General features: G+C 40.7%; 1 protein-coding gene across 1 annotated transcript in view; it reads left to right on the top strand.

Moving 5' to 3' along the window:
* Positions 1-20,308, top strand: part of LOC117328494 — a gene marked incomplete in the record, with an annotated part of 86,662 nt that overhangs the window by 29,119 nt on the left and 37,235 nt on the right. Inside the window, 15 exon segments of the mRNA XM_033886031.1 lie at positions 38-277; positions 584-835; positions 1,677-1,835; positions 2,535-2,742; positions 3,124-3,233; positions 8,196-8,361; positions 11,947-13,231; positions 13,233-13,744; positions 14,664-14,755; positions 14,864-14,956; positions 16,026-16,105; positions 16,785-16,878; positions 18,485-18,732; positions 18,842-18,935; positions 19,525-19,701. Of these exon segments, the coding sequence (XP_033741922.1) occupies positions 38-277; positions 584-835; positions 1,677-1,835; positions 2,535-2,742; positions 3,124-3,233; positions 8,196-8,361; positions 11,947-13,231; positions 13,233-13,744; positions 14,664-14,755; positions 14,864-14,956; positions 16,026-16,105; positions 16,785-16,878; positions 18,485-18,732; positions 18,842-18,935; positions 19,525-19,701 (3,810 nt within the window).

Below are 20,308 nucleotides of genomic sequence, written 5' to 3'. Positions count from 1 at the left end.
TTCCCTTGTTTGTAATTCTAATTGATGGTTTTTCCAGGTTTGACAAGAGATGGTTATGACAAGCATGGTTTTACAGTTGGAGGCATAGATGCCAATGAGTGTTCCTACTATTATAAAGGCCCGTTTTCCACTACTCAGACCCTGAAGATCTGGGACATCCTGTCCCTACAGGGCCAGGGGTTTCTGACGACTTTCCCACGTCTGTGTCCCCCACTTGACCCCGTCCCCATTAGCTGGGCTGAGCAGTTCTGGATCACACAGATCAAGGATGTTTCAGGTAATTAGTCTGTCAATTGATATAAAGTAGGTATACTGTCAATTGATATAAAGTAGGTATACTGTCAATTGATATAAAGTAGGTATACTGTCAATTTAGTCTGTCAATTGATATAAAGTAGGTATAGTGTCGATTTTAATCTGTCAATTGATATAAAATAGAAAGTATTGTTTTCAATAAACTAGAAAGATCATAAGAGGCTACATCATTTCTGAATGAATCTTCGAAACAGCATGTGATATAAGAGACTTTAGGTATCGTGTTTTTCTCTATATTAAGATCATTGTTATTTTACCTCCGTTACAGCCCTAGTGCCGAGTTCTGTCCCAAACACAGATCGTACACTGTCGGCCACGGACTCGCGCTTCTGTTTCGATACCCAGTCCTTCCTAACACCGTGTACATGTGAGACGACCATAGCCAGCTGTGTGACTAACCCCTGTCTACTGGCCTCATGTCCCTCCTGGCCAGAGGCGACCTGTCACATCAACTTCTGTACGGAGTGTCGTGATGTCTGGTTCTATGATGACCGGATAGTTGACTGCCATGGACAGAGAGGTATATTTATGTTATAAAGTATCAACTTTTACGTGAACAGTCTGAAGCTAATAATTGCTATTAGAGGAGTTTCATACACAAAGTGACCCTAATGTATTTACTGAGTAACAATGGTATGATTAGTACAGACAACCAACATTGACATCTTACGCAGTTTCATTCCTTTTTTCATGTGTTTTTTATTAACAGATAATTTTGTATAGTTCATTCATTAGTCACCTACCAGTGAAACTTGGGGGGTGGGTGGTTGTCAGATAAAGGGTCATATTAACTTATAGGCATTGTACCCTCCGACATCACCGTGTGCTGTGCGCCATTAGACTTTTACTTTAAAATGTTACTCTTCCTTAACCCCAAACTGGATTACTACCAAATTTGATCATCTTGGTGGAGGGCAATGATGCTAGTGTGATGCCTGGGGCCCTAGTTGTGGGGTTCCAAAAGGGGAACATTGCTGTTAAACCCTACTCCTAGCTCCTAAACCTTTCAGTAGATTACAGCAAAATTTGGTATGTGAAACATTGGGGAGGGCATCATGATTTATATAAAGGATCGAGGCTGGTTTGACCCCTGAGGACAGGGGGATGAGGCCTCAAAAACAGTAACTTGGCTGAAATTTTGCTTTAAGATGTTACTCCTCCTTTAAGCCAAAATGGATAAAAACCATATTTGATCTGAAACATAACTGGTTGCGATCAAACAATTTATGGTAATGATGCTGGTTTGAGCTGTTCAGATTGAGGGGCGTGTCCCTGCTGTGTTTGTCAGATGACCATTTAGGCCGATGTTAGCTCTTATTATCATCTGTTAAACCAAATACATCCTTTGTCTTGTGTTACAGATTTCTGTGAGCCGAACCCTTGTCAGAATGGAGGGAGTTGTGTCCCTTCTATATGGCCAACAGAACCCCAGCTCATCACCTGTTCCTGTCCCCCTGGGTGGGATGGACACCTGTGTCAGTATCCTGCACTTGATGTCTGTAGTCTCCCCATCAATACAGGTGAGTTGTCTCCCCATTAACACAGGTGAGTTGTCTCCCCATTAACACAGGTGAGTTGTCTCCCCATCAATACAGGTGAGTTGTCTCCCCATCAATACAGGTGAGTTGTCTCCCCATTAACACAGGTGAGTTGTCTCCCTATTAACACAGGTTAGTTGTCTCCCCATCAATACAGGTGAGTTGTCTCCCCGTTAACACAGGTGAGTTGTCTCCCCATCAATACAGGTGAGTTGTCTCCCCATTAATACAGGTTAGTTGTCTCCCCATTAACACAAGTAAGTTGTCTCCCCATTAACACAGGTGAGTTGTCTCCCCATCAATACAGGTGAGTTGTCTCCCCATTAACACAGGTGAGTTGTCTCCCCATTAACACAGGTGAGTTGTCTCCCCATTAACACAGGTTAGTTGTCTCCCCATCAATACAGGTGAGTTGTCTCCCCGTTAACACAGGTGAGTTGTCTCCCCATCAATACAGGTGAGTTGTCTCCCCATTAATACAGGTGAGTTGTCTCCCCATTAACACAGGTGAGTTGTCGCCCCATTAACACAGGTGAGTGGGCCTGTCCTTCTGACTTGGACATGTATGTGCCAAGTAGTTATACCTGATGGCAATTTAATTAATCCATGAAATTTTGCTTGTGCTAATTGTCATTGTATTCTGGATAGTTTGTACCAGACAAGAATTTAATGGTGTTTCAGGATCACTTTGTGGACAGGAGACTCGGTGGTATTATAACCCCCAGTCCCAGGCCTGTGAAGAGTTCATGTATATGGGGTGTGGCGGTAATGCCAATAACTTCGCTACCCTAGAGGCCTGCCAGGGACGCTGTTCTATTGGTGCATGTTGTCACAGACAGCCCATCTTCAGAAACAGAAACATTGGATATGGTGTTCAGGGATATGATAGGTAAGTCTACCAGGAGGAACAGTTTGTTCACCTGCTGATGGTAAAGTGTATATATTGTAATCATCCTCTCTGTGTTTCCATCAAACCATCCATCAATATTTCACCTGTTTACAGTGTATATTGTAATCATCCTCTCTGTCTGTTCTTCCATCGAACCATCCATCAACATTTCACCTGTTTACAGTGCCCTGCAGACAGCATTTGAATAATAAAATATCATGAAACCTCAGTTGAATACCACTCTGGGATATTTAAAGGTCATAGCTGTAGCTGTAGAATCTTCATATGATACACTTACAATCAAGGCTGTACTTTCATATGATTAAGAATATTTTCAAAAGATTTCAGAAATTTTCATCTGATATTGGTTCTGACATATAGGTATGGCTTCAACATAAAGGGAATGAACAAACGAGGAGAAGACAGGAATACAGACAACGCATTCTTTAATGGCAGGGATCTTTACAACTCTAAGGGCTATGACTGGCAGGGTAGGTACAGATGTATGGACTTTGGCTTTACCTCTGAGGGCTATGACTGGCAGGGTAGGTACAGATGTATGAACTTTGTCTTTACCTCTAAGGGCTATGACTGGCAGGGTAGGTACAGATGTATGGACTTTGGCTTTACCTCTGAGGGCTATGACTGGCAGGGTAGGTACAGATGTATGAACTTTGTCTTTACCTCTAAGGGCTACGACTGGCAGGGTAGGTATAGATGTATGGACTTTGGCTTTACCTCTAAGGGCTACGACTGGCAGGGTAGGTACAGATGTATGGACTTTGTGTTTACCTCTAAGGGCTATGACTGGCAGGGTAGGTACAGATGTATGGACTTTGTCTTTACCTCTAAGGGCTATGACTGGCAGGGTAGGTACAGATGTATAGACTTTGTCTTTACCTCTAAGGGCTATGACTGGCAGGGTAGGTACAGATGTATAGACTTTGTCTTTACCTCTAAGGGCTATGACTGGCAGGGTAGGTACAGATGTATGGACGTTGGCTTTACCTCTAAGGGCTATGACTGGCAGGGTAGGTACAGATGTATAGACTTTGTGTTTACCTCTAAGGGCTACGACTGGCAGGGTAGGTACAGATGTATGGACTTTGTCTTTACCTCTAAGGGCTATGACTGGCAGGGTAGGTACAGATGTATGGACGTTGGCTTTACCTCTAAGGGCTATGACTGGCAGGGTAGGTACAGATATATGGACTTTGGCTTTACCTCTAAGGGCTACGACTGGCAGGGTAGGTATAGATGTATGGACTTTGTGTTTACCTCTTAGGGCTATGACTGGCAGGGTAGGTACAGATATATGGACTTTGGCTTTACCTCTAAGGGCTACGACTGGCAGGGTAGGTACAGATGTATGGACTTTGTGTTTACCTCTAAGGGCTACGACTGGCAGGGTAGGTATAGATGTATGGACTTTGTGTTTACCTCTAAGGGCTACGACTGGCAGGGTAGGTATAGATGTATGGACTTTGTGTTTACCTCTAAGGGCTACGACTGGCAGGGTAGGTACATGTGTTTGACTTTGTGTTTACCTCTAAGGGCTATGACTGGCAGGGTAGGTACAGATGTATTGACTTTGTGTTTACCTCTAAGGGCTACGACTGGCAGGGTAGGTATAGATGTATGGATTTTGGCTTTACCTCTTAGGGCTACGACTGGCAGGGTAGGTACAGATGTATGGACTTTGGCTTTACCTCTAAGGGCTATGACTGGCAGGGTAGGTACAGATATATGGACTTTGGCTTTACCTCTAAGGGCTACGACTGGCAGGGTAGGTATAGATGTATGGACTTTGTGTTTACCTCTAAGGGCTACGACTGGCCGGGTAGGTATAGATGTATGGACTTTGTGTTTACCTCTAAGGGCTACGACTGGCAGGGTAGGTATAGATGTATGGACTTTGTGTTTACCTCTAAGGGCTACGACTGGCAGGGTAGATACAGATGTATGGACTTTGTGTTTACCTCTAAGGGCTACGACTGGCAGGGTAGGTACAGATGTATGGACTTTGTGTTTACCTCTAAGGGCTACGACTGGCAGGGTAGGTACAGATGTATGGACTTTGTGTTTACCTCTAAGGGCTACGACTGGCAGGGTAGGTACAGATGTATGGACTTTGTGTTTACCTCTAAGGGCTACGACTGGCAGGGTAGGTACAGATGTATGGACTTTGTGTTTACCTCTAAGGGCTATGACTGGCAGGGTAGGTACAGATGTATGGACTTTGTCTTTACCTCTAAGGGCTACGACTGGCAGGGTAGGTACAGATGTATGGACTTTGGCTTTACCTCTAAGGGCTACGACTGGCAGGGTAGGTACAGATGTATAGACTTTGTCTTTGCCTCTAAGGGCTACGACTGGCAGGGTAGGTACAGATGTATAGACTTTGTCTTTACCTCTAAGGGCTACGACTGGCAGGGTAGGTACAGATGTATAGACTTTGTCTTTACCTCTAAGGGCTATGACTGGCAGGGTAGGTACAGATGTATAGACTTTGTCTTTACCTCTAAGGGCTATGACTGGCAGGGTAGGTACAGATGTATGGACGTTGGCTTTACCTCTAAGGGCTATGACTGGCAGGGTAGGTACAGATGTATAGACTTTGTGTTTACCTCTAAGGGCTATGACTGGCAGGGTAGGTACAGATGTATGGACTTTGTCTTTACCTCTAAGGGCTATGACTGGCAGGGTAGGTACAGATGTATGGACGTTGGCTTTACCTCTAAGGGCTATGACTGGCAGGGTAGGTACAGATATATGGACTTTGGCTTTACCTCTAAGGGCTACGACTGGCAGGGTAGGTATAGATGTATGGACTTTGTGTTTACCTCTAAGGGCTATGACTGGCAGGGTAGGTACAGATATATGGACTTTGGCTTTACCTCTAAGGGCTACGACTGGCAGGGTAGGTATAGATGTATGGACTTTGTGTTTACCTCTAAGGGCTACGACTGGCAGGGTAGGTATAGATGTATGGACTTTGTGTTTACCTCTAAGGGCTACGACTGGCAGGGTAGGTACATGTGTTTGACTTTGTGTTTACCTCTAAGGGCTATGACTGGCAGGGTAGGTACAGATGTATTGACTTTGTGTTTACCTCTAAGGGCTACGACTGGCAGGGTAGGTATAGATGTATGGATTTTGGCTTTACCTCTTAGGGCTACGACTGGCAGGGTAGGTACAGATGTATGGACTTTGGCTTTACCTCTAAGGGCTATGACTGGCAGGGTAGGTACAGATATATGGACTTTGGCTTTACCTCTAAGGGCTACGACTGGCAGGGTAGGTATAGATGTATGGACTTTGTGTTTACCTCTAAGGGCTACGACTGGCAGGGTAGGTATAGATGTATGGACTTTGTGTTTACCTCTAAGGGCTATGACTGGCAGGGTAGGTACAGATGTATGGACTTTGGCTTTACCTCTAAGGGCTACGACTGGCAGGGTAGGTACAGATGTATGGACTTTGTGTTTACCTCTAAGGGCTACGACTGGCAGGGTAGGTATAGATGTATGGACTTTGTGTTTACCTCTAAGGGCTACGACTGGCAGGGTAGGTACAGATGTATGGACTTTGTCTTTACCTCTAAGGGCTATGACTGGCAGGGTAGGTACAGATGTATGGACGTTGTCTTTACCTCTAAGGGCTATGACTGGCAGGGTAGGTATAGATGTATGGACGTTGTCTTTACCTCTAAGGGCTATGACTGGCAGGGTAGGTATAGATATATGGACTTTGTGTTTACCTCTAAGGGCTATGACTGGCAGGGTAGGTACAGATGTATGGACTTTGGCTTTACCTCTGAGGGCTATGACTGGCAGGGTAGGTACAGATGTATGGACTTTGTGTTTACCTCTAAGGGCTATGACTGGCAGGGTAGGTACAGATGTATGGACTTTGGCTTTACCTCTAAGGGCTACGACTGGCAGGGTAGGTATAGATGTATGGACGTTGTCTTTACCTCTAAGGGCTACGACTGGCAGGGTAGATACAGATGTATGGACTTTGTGTTTACCTCTAAGGGCTATGACTGGCAGGGTAGGTACAGATGTATGGACTTTGTGTTTACCTCTAAGGGCTACGACTGGCAGGGTAGGTACAGATGTGTGACTTTACCTCTAAGGGCTACGACTGGCAGGGTAGGTACAGATGTGTGACTTTACCTCTAAGGGCTACGACTGGCAGGGTAGGTACAGATGTATGGACTTTGGCTTTACCTCTAAGGGCTACGACTGGCAGGGTAGATACAGATGTATGGACTTTGTGTTTACCTCTAAGGGCTACGACTGGCAGGGTAGATACAGATGTATGGACTTTGTGTTTACCTCTAAGGGCTACGACTGGCAGGGTAGGTATAGATGTATGGACTTTGTGTTTACCTCTAAGGGCTACGACTGGCAGGGTAGGTATAGATGTATGGACTTTGTGTTTACCTCTAAGGGCTATGACTGGCAGGGTAGGTACAGATGTATGGACTTTGGCTTTACCTCTAAGGGCTACGACGGGCAGGGTAGGTACAGATGTATGGACTTTGTGTTTACCTCTAAGGGCTACGACTGGCAGGGTAGGTATAGATGTATGGACTTTGTGTTTACCTCTAAGGGCTACGACTGGCAGGGTAGGTACAGATGTATGGATTTTGGCTTTACCTCTAAGGGCTACGACTGGCAGGTAAGGTATAGATATATGGACTTTGTGTTTACCTCTAAGGGCTACGACTGGCAGGGTAGGTACAGATGTATGGACTTTGTGTTTACCTCTAAGGGCTATGACTGGCAGGGTAGGTACAGATGTATGGACTTTGTCTTTACCTCTAAGGGCTACGACTGGCAGGGTAGGTACAGATGTATGGACTTTGTGTTTACCTCTAAGGGCTACGACTGGCAGGGTAGGTACAGATGTATGGACTTTGTGTTTACCTCTAAGGGCTATGACTGGCAGGGTAGGTACAGATGTATGGACTTTGTGTTTACCTCTAAGGGCTACGACTGGCAGGGTAGGTACAGATGTATGGACTTTGTCTTTACCTCTAAGGGCTTTGACTGGCAGGGTAGGTATGGATTTTCTGACAATGTCTGGAAATATAAAATGATATCCTTTCAAATCTAATGATGTTATAGAAAAAAAATTGCTTTGCTTTGCTGGCTTTGTATTTGTTTGTAAGGTAAGATGTATTTGTACATAGATTAAGAAAATGTCACCTGGCTTGAAGGGCCGGTGAGCTTATGCAATGGCGAAGCATTTGTCGCCCAGCGTCTGTCAACATTAGGAAAATAATTGAAAGATAACTTAAATGAAATTATTTTGCCATCAATACTGAAATATACAGATGAGCAATGCAGGCCCTCTGGGCCACTTGTTATCTTTATGTGAATAGATTTTTATGATACTTGTGGCAAAACAAATTTGGATGTATTATTGAAGACAATTTCATTTAGGTTTTGACCGATTTGGCTACAACAAGAAGGGATTTGACCGTTTGGGCTATGACAGAAATGGTTTTGATGGAGAGGGATTCAACCTGCTGGGTTACAGCGAGATAGGGGAATACGATGGCAACATTGACTACAATGAAGAGGGATATGACAATGAGGGTTATAACAGGTAAACAATGATAAGACAATGAGGGTTATAACGGGTAAACAATGATAAAACAATGAGGGTTATAACAGGTAAACAATGATATGACAATGAGGATTATAACAGGTAAACAATGATATGACAATGAGGTTTATAACAGGTAAATAATGATATGACAATGAGGTTTATAACAGGTAAACAATGATATGACAATGAGGGTTATAACAGGTAAATAATGATATGACAATGAGGTTTATAACAGGTAAACAATGATATGACAATGAGGTTTATAACAGGTAAACAATGAAGATAGATATGACAATGAGGGTTATAACAGGTAAACAAGACAATGAGGGTTATAACAGGTAAACAAGACAATGAGGGTTATAACAGGTAAACAAGACAATGAGGGTTATAACAGGTAAACAATGATATGACAATGAGGGTTATAACAGGTAAACAATGAAGATAGATATGACAATGAGGGTTATAACAGGTAAACAATGAAGATAGATATGACAATGAGGGTTATAACAGGTAAACAATGATATGACAATGAGGGTTATAACATGTAAACAATGAAGATAGATATGACAATGAGGGTTATAACAGGTAAATAATGAAGATAGATATGACAATGAGGGTTATAACAGGTAAACAATGAAGAGAGATATGACAATGAGGGTTATAACAGGTAAACAATGATATGACAATGAGGGTTATAACATGTAAACAATGAAGATAGATATGACAATGAGGGTTATAACAGGTAAACAATGATATGACAATGAGGGTTATAACATGTAAACAATGAAGATAGATATGACAATGAGGGTTATAACAGGTAAACAATGAAGATAGATATGACAATGAGGGTTATAACAGGTAAACAATGAAGAGAGATATGACAATGAGGGTTATAACAGGTAAACAATGATATGACAATGAGGGTTATAACATGTAAACAATGAAGATAGATATGACAATGAGGTTTATAACAGGTAAACAATGAAGATAGATATGACAATGAGGGTTATAACAGGTAAACAAGACAATGAGGGTTATAACAGGTAAACAATGAAGATAGATATGACAATGAGGTTTATAACAGGTAAACAATGATATGACAATGAGGGTTATAACAGGTAAACAATGAAGATAGATATGACAATGAGGGTTATAACAGGTAAACAATGAAGAGAGATATGACAATGAGGGTTATAACAGGTAAACAATGATATGACAATGAGGGTTATAACATGTAAACAATGAAGATAGATATGACAATGAGGGTTATAACAGGTAAACAATGAAGAGAGATATGACAATGAGGGTTATAACAGGTAAACAATGATATGACAATGAGGTTTATAACAGGTAAACAATGAAGATAGATATGACAATGAGGGTTATAACAGGTAAACAATGATATGACAATGAGGTTTATAACAGGTAAACAATGAAGATAGATATGACAATGAGGGTTATAACAGGTAAACAAGACAATGAGGGTTATAACAGGTAAACAATGAAGATAGATATGACAATGAGGTTTATAACAGGTAAACAATGATATGACAATGAGGTTTATAACAGGTAAGCAATGATATGACAATGAGGTTTATAACAGGTAAACAATGATATGACAATGAGGGTTATAACAGGTAAACAATGATATGACAATGAGGGTTATAACAGGTAAATAATGATATGACAATGAGGTTTATAACAGGTAAACAATGAAGATAGATATGACAATGAGGTTTATAACAGGTAAACAATGATATGACAATGAGGTTTATAACACGTAAGCAATGATATGACAATGAGGTTTATAACAGGTAAACAATGATATGACAATGAGGGTTATAACAGGTAAACAATGAAGATAGATATGACAATGAGGGTTATAACAGGTAAACAATGAAGAGAGATATGACAATGAGGGTTATAACAGGTAAACAATGATATGACAATGAGGGTTATAACATGTAAACAATGAAGATAGATATGACAATGAGGGTTATAACAGGTAAACAATGAAGAGAGATATGACAATGAGGGTTATAACAGGTAAACAATGATATGACAATGAGGTTTATAACAGGTAAACAATGAAGATAGATATGACAATGAGGGTTATAACAGGTAAACAAGACAATGAGGGTTATAACAGGTAAACAATGATATGACAATGAGGTTTATAACAGGTAAACAATGAAGATAGATATGACAATGAGGGTTATAACAGGTAAACAAGACAATGAGGGTTATAACAGGTAAACAATGAAGATAGATATGACAATGAGGTTTATAACAGGTAAACAATGATATGACAATGAGGTTTATAACAGGTAAGCAATGATATGACAATGAGGTTTATAACAGGTAAACAATGATATGACAATGAGGGTTATAACAGGTAAACAATGATATGACAATGAGGGTTATAACAGGTAAATAATGATATGACAATGAGGTTTATAACAGGTAAACAATGAAGATAGATATGACAATGAGGTTTATAACAGGTAAACAATGATATGACAATGAGGTTTATAACACGTAAGCAATGATATGACAATGAGGTTTATAACAGGTAAATAATGATATGACAATGAGGTTTATAACATGTAAACAATGATATGACAATGAGGGTTATAACAGGTAAATAATGATATGACAATGAGGTTTATAACAGGTAAACAATGATATGACAATGAGGGTTATAACAGGTAAATAATGATATGACAATGAGGTTTATAACATGTAAACAATGATATGACAATGAGGGTTATAACAGGTAAATAATGATATGACAATGAGGTTTATAACAGGTAAACAATGATATGACAATGAGGGTTATAACAGGTAAACAATGATATGACAATGAGGGTTATAACAGGTAAACAATGATATGACAATGAGGTTTATAACAGGTAAACAATGATATGACAATGAGGGTTATAACATGTAAACAATGAAGATAGATATGACAATGAGGGTTATAACAGGTAAACAATGAAGAGAGATATGACAATGAGGGTTATAACAGGTAAACAATGAAGATAGATATGACAATGAGGGTTATAACAGGTAAACAATGATATGACAATGAGGGTTATAACATGTAAACAATGAAGATAGATATGACAATGAGGGTTATAACAGGTAAACAATGAAGAGAGATATGACAATGAGGGTTATAACAGGTAAACAATGATATGACAATGAGGTTTATAACAGGTAAACAATGAAGATAGATATGACAATGAGGGTTATAACAGGTAAACAAGACAATGAGGGTTATAACAGGTAAACAAGACAATGAGGGTTATAACAGGTAAACAATGAAGAGAGATATGACAATGAGGGTTATAATAGGTAAACAAGACAATGAGGGTTATAACAGGTAACCAATGAAGAGAGATATGACAATGAGGGTTATAACAGGTCAATAAAAAGTACAAGTAATGAAAAAAAAATTCGGGTATATACTCTTAATGAAATATCACTGCCATATTGTCTGTTATTGACCCTGTGGAATTTAGTTGGGATCTCAACACTAAAACAATTGAATGAGTTATACTAAAAAATTACTTATTGCAGGGCTGGCATGAACTGTCAAGGGCACAATCGACGTGGTCTGAACTCCCGAGAGGTCACTGTGGCCTATCGCTACAGCTGTAGGTCAGCTTCCTTAGACCAGTGTCAGAATGTAGAGCAGGGTCAAGGTCAGAAGGTCATCAAATTTGTCCCAGGCCAGAGATGTGAAACAACACTGTGTGAGAAGTCATGTGGCTGTAGCCATGGCAACATGACATATGCTTTTGGTGAAAAGTTTCGGCGTGGTTGTCAGACGTGTACATGTTTACCAAGTGGGTCTGTGATTTGTGACTGCATTAATGTGCGCCAGAGAAAGGAGATTCGTGATATGACACGGGAGGAGATGGAGAAGTTCCAGGCAGCCATCAAGCATTTAGCCAAGGAGACTGGTCACCCATCCCGCTGGTTCTCACTCGCCACGATGTATGCAGATCACCGACCACAAGCTGTGGGAGGGGACCACTTCCTGCCCTGGCTGCGTTATTACCTACAATATGTGGAGCAGGAACTCCAGGAAATTGACTGCAGTCTCACGATCCCCTACTTTGATTGGACAGTGGATGTTGGTGATCTGAGGAAGAGTATCGTCTGGGCAGCCAATATGTTTGGGGGTAACGGGGAGACGTTGGAAGGCTGTGTACGTATTCATCCTTTCAAAGATTACCATCCACCATTCTGGGCCCCGTGTCTGCGACGTCAGTTCAACACCAAAATCTACCTTCCTGATGCTGTCAATGTAGAGTTACTGATGCGTGAACAGCGTTATGAGATGTTCCGACTGAAGTTGGAAGTGATGTCCAACCAGTTCCAAGCTTGGGTCGGCGGCCATTTGCAAACTGAGCTTGCTCCTTATGACCCACTGTTTCTCTCTCACATGGCTTTTGTAGACAGGATTTGGTCAGAGTGGCAGAAACGTCAGGGTAACGGGTACTTTAACTACCCACAGAAACTGCGCTATGTTCCTATGGTCCCGTTTGATGTAACTCCTGACGATGTGATGTCCTCAAAGGACCAGATGTGTGTGGATTATCTGCCCCTGTCAGAGGGAGCATTGTGTAATACATCGGTGCCTATCTTTGGCTATGACAGTGAGGGATATGATCGTCATGGTTATGACAGAGAGGGTTATGACAGGGATGGATTTAACAAACGTGCAATGGACCGTGAAGGAAATTCAGACATGCGGGGAATATTTAGTACCACTGGTCTAGATCGTCATGGGTACAAGAGAAATGGTTATGATATGATGGATTTTGACCGTTATGGATTTTACTATGATACGTTTAACTTTGGATGGAGTTGACAGTGCTGGTTATGACAGGGACGGATACGACCGGTATGGGTTTAATCGCAATGGAATGACACCCTACGGATTTCTAGGTAATGGGACGTGGACACGGGGAGAGCGTTTAGACCTGTTTGATCGTTTTGGCTACAATAGGTACGGCTATAGTAGTAACGGTTTGGACAGAAATGGTTATGATGTATTTGGCTTTGACTCTGTAGGCTTTGATAAACGTATGTGTAACAACTTCTATCTTGGTCCTGCTTATGTGGTCATCAAACGCTGGGCAGATGTGGAATTGGAGAACTTGGACAACTTATCCATCCAAATTATCACTAGAATCTGCCCTGAAGTCACAGTGCTCCCTTCCTGGGTCTACCCATTCAGCTGGTTTCTCCGTGGTAATCAGGTGGCTCAGATAGAGGCTATACAGAACAGGCAGCAGACAGACTACAGTCCTAGAACATCAAGTGTCCTAGATAACGACCTCTGGTTGCCTGTTCCTCCTGATCACAGGTAAGATTTCCTGGATAACAACCTCGAGATTATATGTACTTTTTTTAGATTCAGAAACACCATGATCTTTTTGTTAGTACCAGGGATATATGTGTCCCTAGTTCAAGGCCTGGCACAGCAGCTGTGTCGTATCCATGAACTTTACTCTGTTGTGTTGTAGATGGATCAACTATAAATGTGTATGTGAAAGAGCAGGCTGGAAATCTCATGTACAAGCTGTTAGTACAGAATATCTGCTCTAACTGTACTGCTCCCTAGGGAGCTCAGAAAGTTCCTCCCTGGTTAATAATGGACTGATAACCAGAGATAATGATTTGTGAACTGCTATACAAAAGCCTCAAATAAAAGAATTAAATGGCTGTTAGCTTCTTACTTGAAGTTGTGCATTAATCTTATGAGAGTTACTTCCCCTTTACCAGGAAAATGGCAGAGGATTACCCTCAAGTGGACACCTACCTAGCTGACATCTAATCGTTGTGACTTCTTATGTATATTAAATTTCTATATAGTTTATGCGGTTATGAGACTACAAGAGGTATTATTATGTAGATATGATATTACATTGAATTCTTGTAAATTTTATTCTTACTATGAAAACATTTGATATTTCTATATTTTTATATCTGTTTTCAGTTCAGCCATGTTACAGTGAAAACAGGAAAGCTTAATTTTAAGTATTACTCTCTGTAATTGTCCCTGATAAAAATGACAAAAGTCCAAGTGGCACTTAGATTTATAGCATCATGTATGTACACCTGTCAAGGTCGATACATAGGTCTACAGTATCATGTATATACACCTATCCTATTCTCTGACACCTTGTCTAATCAGACTAAAAACTGTTGTATTTGAGGTTTATAATTTTGTATAAGGTATAACCTGTATGAGTTCTCATGTGTTGTATGACTTTGATCCACAGGTTGTGTTTTGTGACTAACTATTACAACAAGTGTCCATTTGGACAGTTGCCTGTGTCCTGTCCAGACATGTGTGGGGACAGACAATGTCCAGGTAAGGGTTCCATCATCATAAAAATTATTTTTGTGTCAGTTTGTAAAACTACGATGTTCTTGTTCGAGCTCTATTATCAGATTTACAGCTGTGTTTGGTGTGTTGTAGGTATTGTAGATGCTGTGTGTAGGACAAACAACTGTGGTCGCTGTCGCCAGGAGTGGTACAATGGAATCACGGGGAAAGTTATTGAATGTAGTGGTGAGTTGTCTCTCCTAAAACAAACCCAATCCTCATGTCCATAAATACCCGTCCTCATGTCTATATCTATAAATACCCGTCCTCATGTCTATAAATACCCGTCCTCATGTCTATATCTATAAATACCCGTCCTCATGTCTATAAATACCCATCCTCATGTCTATAAATACCCGTCCTCATGTCTATATCTATAAATACCCGTCCTCATGTCTATATCTATAAATACCCATCCTCATGTCTGTATCTATAAATACCCGTCCTCATGTCTATATCTATAAATACCCGTCCTCATGTCTATAAATACCCATCCTCATGTCTATAAATACCCGTCCTCATGTCTATATCTATAAATACCCGTCCTCATGTCTATATCTATAAATACCAATCCTCATGTCTGTATCTATAAATACCCGTCCTCATGTCTGTATATATATATATATCTATAAATACCCATCCTCATGTCTATAAATACCCATCCTTATGTCTGTATCTATAAATACCCATCCTCATGTCTGTATCTATAAATACCCATCCTCATGTCTGTATCTATAAATACCCATCCTCATGTCTGTATCTATAAATACCCATCCTCATGTCTGTATATAAAAATACCTGTCCTCATGTCTATATCTATAAATACCCATCCTCATGTCTGTATCTATAAATACCCATCCTCATGTCTATATCTATAAATACCCATCCTCATGTCTGTATCTATAAATACCCATCCTCATGTCTATATCTATAAATACCCATCCTCATGTCTATGTCTATAAATACCCATCCTCATGTCTATATCTATAAATACCCGTCCTCATTTCTATATCTATAAATACCCATCCTCATGTCTATATCTATAAAAACCAATCCTCATTAGATGTCTATATCTACAAACACCCTACCACAAATGGCTATTCATTCTTAAATTTGTATTTAATTGTTTTGAAGACAAACTGTCGACATTTAATGTGATTTTATATTTACTGTGAATGAGCCATCTTACCACTCAACACGGAGTTTCTAAGCTATCTTTGTGTATAACTTTTTCCTTGATTGTTCATAATTATAGGTTGTGTGGATGAGAATGGAAAGGAGCGTCCGGAAGGGTCCACCTGGGCCCCTTCTGTGTGTAGAGTCTGTACTTGTCAGGTAAGGAGCATCCGGAAGGGTCCACCTGGGCCCCTTCTGTGTGTAGAGTCTGTACTTGTCAGGTAAGGAGCGTCCGGAAGGGTCCACCTGGGCCCCTTCTGTGTGTAGGGTCTGTACTTGTCAGGTAAGGAGCATCCGGAAGGGTCCACCTGGGCCCCTTCTCTGTGTAGAGTCTGTACTTGTCAGGTAAGGAGCGTCCGGAAGGGTTCACCTGGGTCCCCTCTGTGTGTAGAGTCTGTACTTGTCAGGTAAGGAGCATCCGGAAGGGTCCACCTGGGACCCTTCTCTGTGTAGAGTCTGTACTTGTCAGGTAAGGAGCTTCCGGAAGGGTCCACCTGGGCCCCTTCTCTGGGTAGAGTCTGTACTTGTCAGGTAAGGAGCGTCCGGAATGGTCCACTTGGGTCCCTCTGTGTGTAGAGTCTCTACTTGTCAAGGAGCATCCTGAGTGGCCTGACCAAAATCAGACAGAAAAATACCCCTTGATTCATGTCTATTTGATTGTATGAGTCTAACCCCCCGATATATTTACATACTCGTAAATTTTGAATGCTATCCTGTGTGTCATCTGATTACATTTTGTCTGTACATCAATTTCATTATCTTTTGATGTAGATTAGTAGTAGGAATTACAATATGTTCCTTGCAGTATCGTAACAATACTTTTATATATTTATAACAGCAAGGCCTCCAGAACTGTGCTGACACAATCTGTACTGAACCAACATGTACCCACCCTATACAGGTATCCGGCCAGTGCTGTAAATCTTGTGACGGTGAGTATCCCCTATACACACCCTCACCCCTAACATCTACCTATACATGTTATCGGTCAATAAATCTTGTGACGGTGAGTCTCCCCTATACACACCCCTCACCCCTAACCTCTACCTGTACAGGTAATCAGCCGGTAAATATTGTGATGTTTGGTCTCCCCTATACACACCCTCACCCCTAACCTCTACCTATACAGGTAATCAGCCGGTAAATATTGTGATGTTTGGTCTCCCCTATATCTGTAACGGTTCAAATTCCGCTATAACCCAGGTTCTTAATAGTACCTTGCTTTGAATATATAAGGCACACAACTATATACAAGTCCTACATTTATTCAATAATCGATCATTGGCAATATAAAACAACTAGTAATCATAACTATTTACAGCACCACAGAATAAAACCATCTTCCACACTATCATACACGAAGCAGCTATTACCCCAAAACATAGACTGAAAGACTGAATAGAGAGTAACCAGCCAATGGCTTCTGTTAAGTGAAAGGAAAGTGTAAAAAGGAAAGAATAGAAGGGAAGTAAACAACCAACTTGCATAGAGATACCAGCCAATGGCTTCTATATCTTCATACAAGTTCCTACGCATACTAGGTACATTCACACATATAAACTTGCATCCTTTTTCATTCACAATGATAGACATAGATTAGCATACACTGTTTTCAATATAAAATACACAATCATAGTTACACGCACACATTCCCAAACTATATACATACTCTCATACTACATATATTCTACATTCTGAACACATGTATTCACACTCACAATTAATAATTCAACTATAATCCAACAAAATACTATCATACATACACAGATATATAATTCTACTAAGGGACACAACTCTCAAACAAAGGTACATAACTCACAAAATCCATTCCCGTTACATATACACCCTCACTCCTAACCTCTACCTATACAGGTAATCAGCCAGTATCTACTCTAACTTACTGATATATGTTTTTGTTGACCAGGAGGGTGTGACTACAATGACAGTATCTACTCTAACTTACTGATATATGTTTTTGTTGACCAGGAGGGTGTGACTACAATGACAGTATCTACTCTAACTTACTGATATATGTTTTTGTTGACCAGGAGGGTGTGACTACAATGACAGTATCTACTCTAACTTACTGATACATGTTTTTGTTGACCAGGAGGGTGTGACTACAATGACAGTATCTACTCTAACTTACTGATATATGTTTTTGTTGACCAGGAGGGTGTGACTAATGACAGTATCTACACTAACTTACTGATATATGTTTTTGTTGACCAGGAGGGTGTGACTACAATGACAGTATCTACTCTAACTTACTAATACATGTTTTTGTTGACCAGGAGGGTGTGACTACAATGACAGTATCTACTCTAACTTACTGATATATGTTTTTGTTGACCAGGAGGGTGTGACTAATGACAGTATCTACACTAACTTACTGATATATGTTTTTGTTGACCAGGAGGTTGTGACTAATGACAGTATCTACTCTAACTTACTGATATATGTTTTTGTTGACCAGGAGGTTGTGACTACAATGGCAGTATCTACTCTAACTTACTGATATATGTTTTTGTTGACCAGGAGGGTGTGACTACAATGGCAGTATCTACTCTAACGGGGAGGTGTTCCAGGAGTCTCAATGTAATACCTGTCAGTGTAACTATGGAAGTGTGGAGTGTCGACGTAAACCCTGTCAGCTGACCCCTGGCTGTCGCAGTAGTTCCCTCCTCCCCGGAGACTGCTGCCCCACCTGTATGGACTGTGGTAGTCATAGTAACGGCTCTCGGTGGCGGGAACGTGACAGTCCATGTGTAGAGCATAGCTGTTTGGTACGTTATACACTGTAACTCACACAGTTTAAGTTTCAAATGCCTTATGTTTCTAGAAGTATGGAACTATTTAACAGTATTCTATGAAGAGTTGTTTTTTTCCTTGTAGAATGGTGTGAGTAGTCAGAGGAGGATTGAGTGTGGAGAGGCTAACTGTCAGCATGCCTACACACCTGCTGGAGAGTGTTGTCCTGTCTGTGTTGGTAGGTACCACACAATCATACCTTTATTATAACCCCAGCAGTAGGGGAGTATACTAGAGTCAGGTTGTACTGTCTATCTGTGTCAGTAGCTATAACTACCACACACATACACATACCTCAACAACTGAATTTATTTGCATGGAAAATTTTTAATTTGTTTGAAATACTGTGTCCATCCAAGTCTTCTTTAAAAAAATCCTTTAGGCTTAAAAGTTCACTTACAACTTGTGAACCTAACCAAGAATACTTCTAATCCAGAAAAAGAGTTTTTGAATGGTACTGAAAATGGACTGCATCAGTTTTTTTGGCTCACCTGCCAAGGGGCATGTAGCATGCTGAGATGAAGGGCAACCCAGTTTTTTTTTCAAATGAATGACCTTGATATACCTTAATGGTCACAGATTGAATAGGCTGAAATGTTTTAAACAACTTCTCTTCAATAACTAAGAGGCCCAGGGACTTGATATTGTGACTGACTTTGTTTTCTATATCTCATTGATGAGCCTTAAGAGTTTTATGTGACTGACTTTGTTTTCTGTATCTCAGTGATGAGCCTTAAGAGTTTTATGTGACTGACTTTCTGTTACAGCATGTTTTTACCAGGGGAAGATCATACAAGATGGAGAGCTTTTCACACCCAATCTTTGCACATCTTGTCTGTGTAAACATGGCAATGTTGAGTGTCTGGATGAGCAGTGCCCTCGACCACAATGTAGCATGCCCATCACCGCCCCAGGGGAATGTTGTCCTACCATCTGTAACAGTCGTAAGTATTAGTTTGGGTCAAACAGGTCTTGCTGAATTCCATTTATACTGAATTAATAAATTTTTTAAAAAGTACAAAAGAGAGATATCATCAATACGATTGAGTTAAGATGCAGTAGAACTTCTACAGACCTTAAGGAGGATGGAACTGCTGTTTTTTGCAGGCTGTGTGTATGATGACAAGCAATACCAGCATGGTGAAGTATTCAGTGCGACCTATGACCCCTGTCTCAACTGTTCCTGTGACAATTCCATTGTACGTTGTGTACCAATGCGCTGTGACACGCAGACATTGCCATGTCAGAACCCGGTGAGGTATGGAGCTGGCTGCTGTGACCTTCGATGTCCAGGTTTGTTGACACCACTATAGTTATAGATCAGTTTGGACATTTGTGATTCTACCAGCTGACGTCTTCTACTCTTATCAAAAGTAATCTGAGGTCTACAGTAAGAGGGATACATAATATTAATCTGAAGTCTACAGTAAGAGTGATACATAATATTAATCTGAAGTCTACAGTAAGAGTGATACATAATATTAATCTGAAGTCTACAGTAAGAGGATACATAATATTAATCTGAAGTCTACAGTAAGAGGGATACATAAT

This window comes from Pecten maximus, chromosome 5 (genome assembly GCF_902652985.1).
Source record: "Pecten maximus chromosome 5, xPecMax1.1, whole genome shotgun sequence".
NCBI classification, from domain to species: Eukaryota; Metazoa; Mollusca; class Bivalvia; order Pectinida; family Pectinidae; genus Pecten; species Pecten maximus.
The sequence above is the reverse complement of the archived record's forward strand: the minus strand, read 5'-3'. Positions and strand labels throughout refer to the sequence as shown.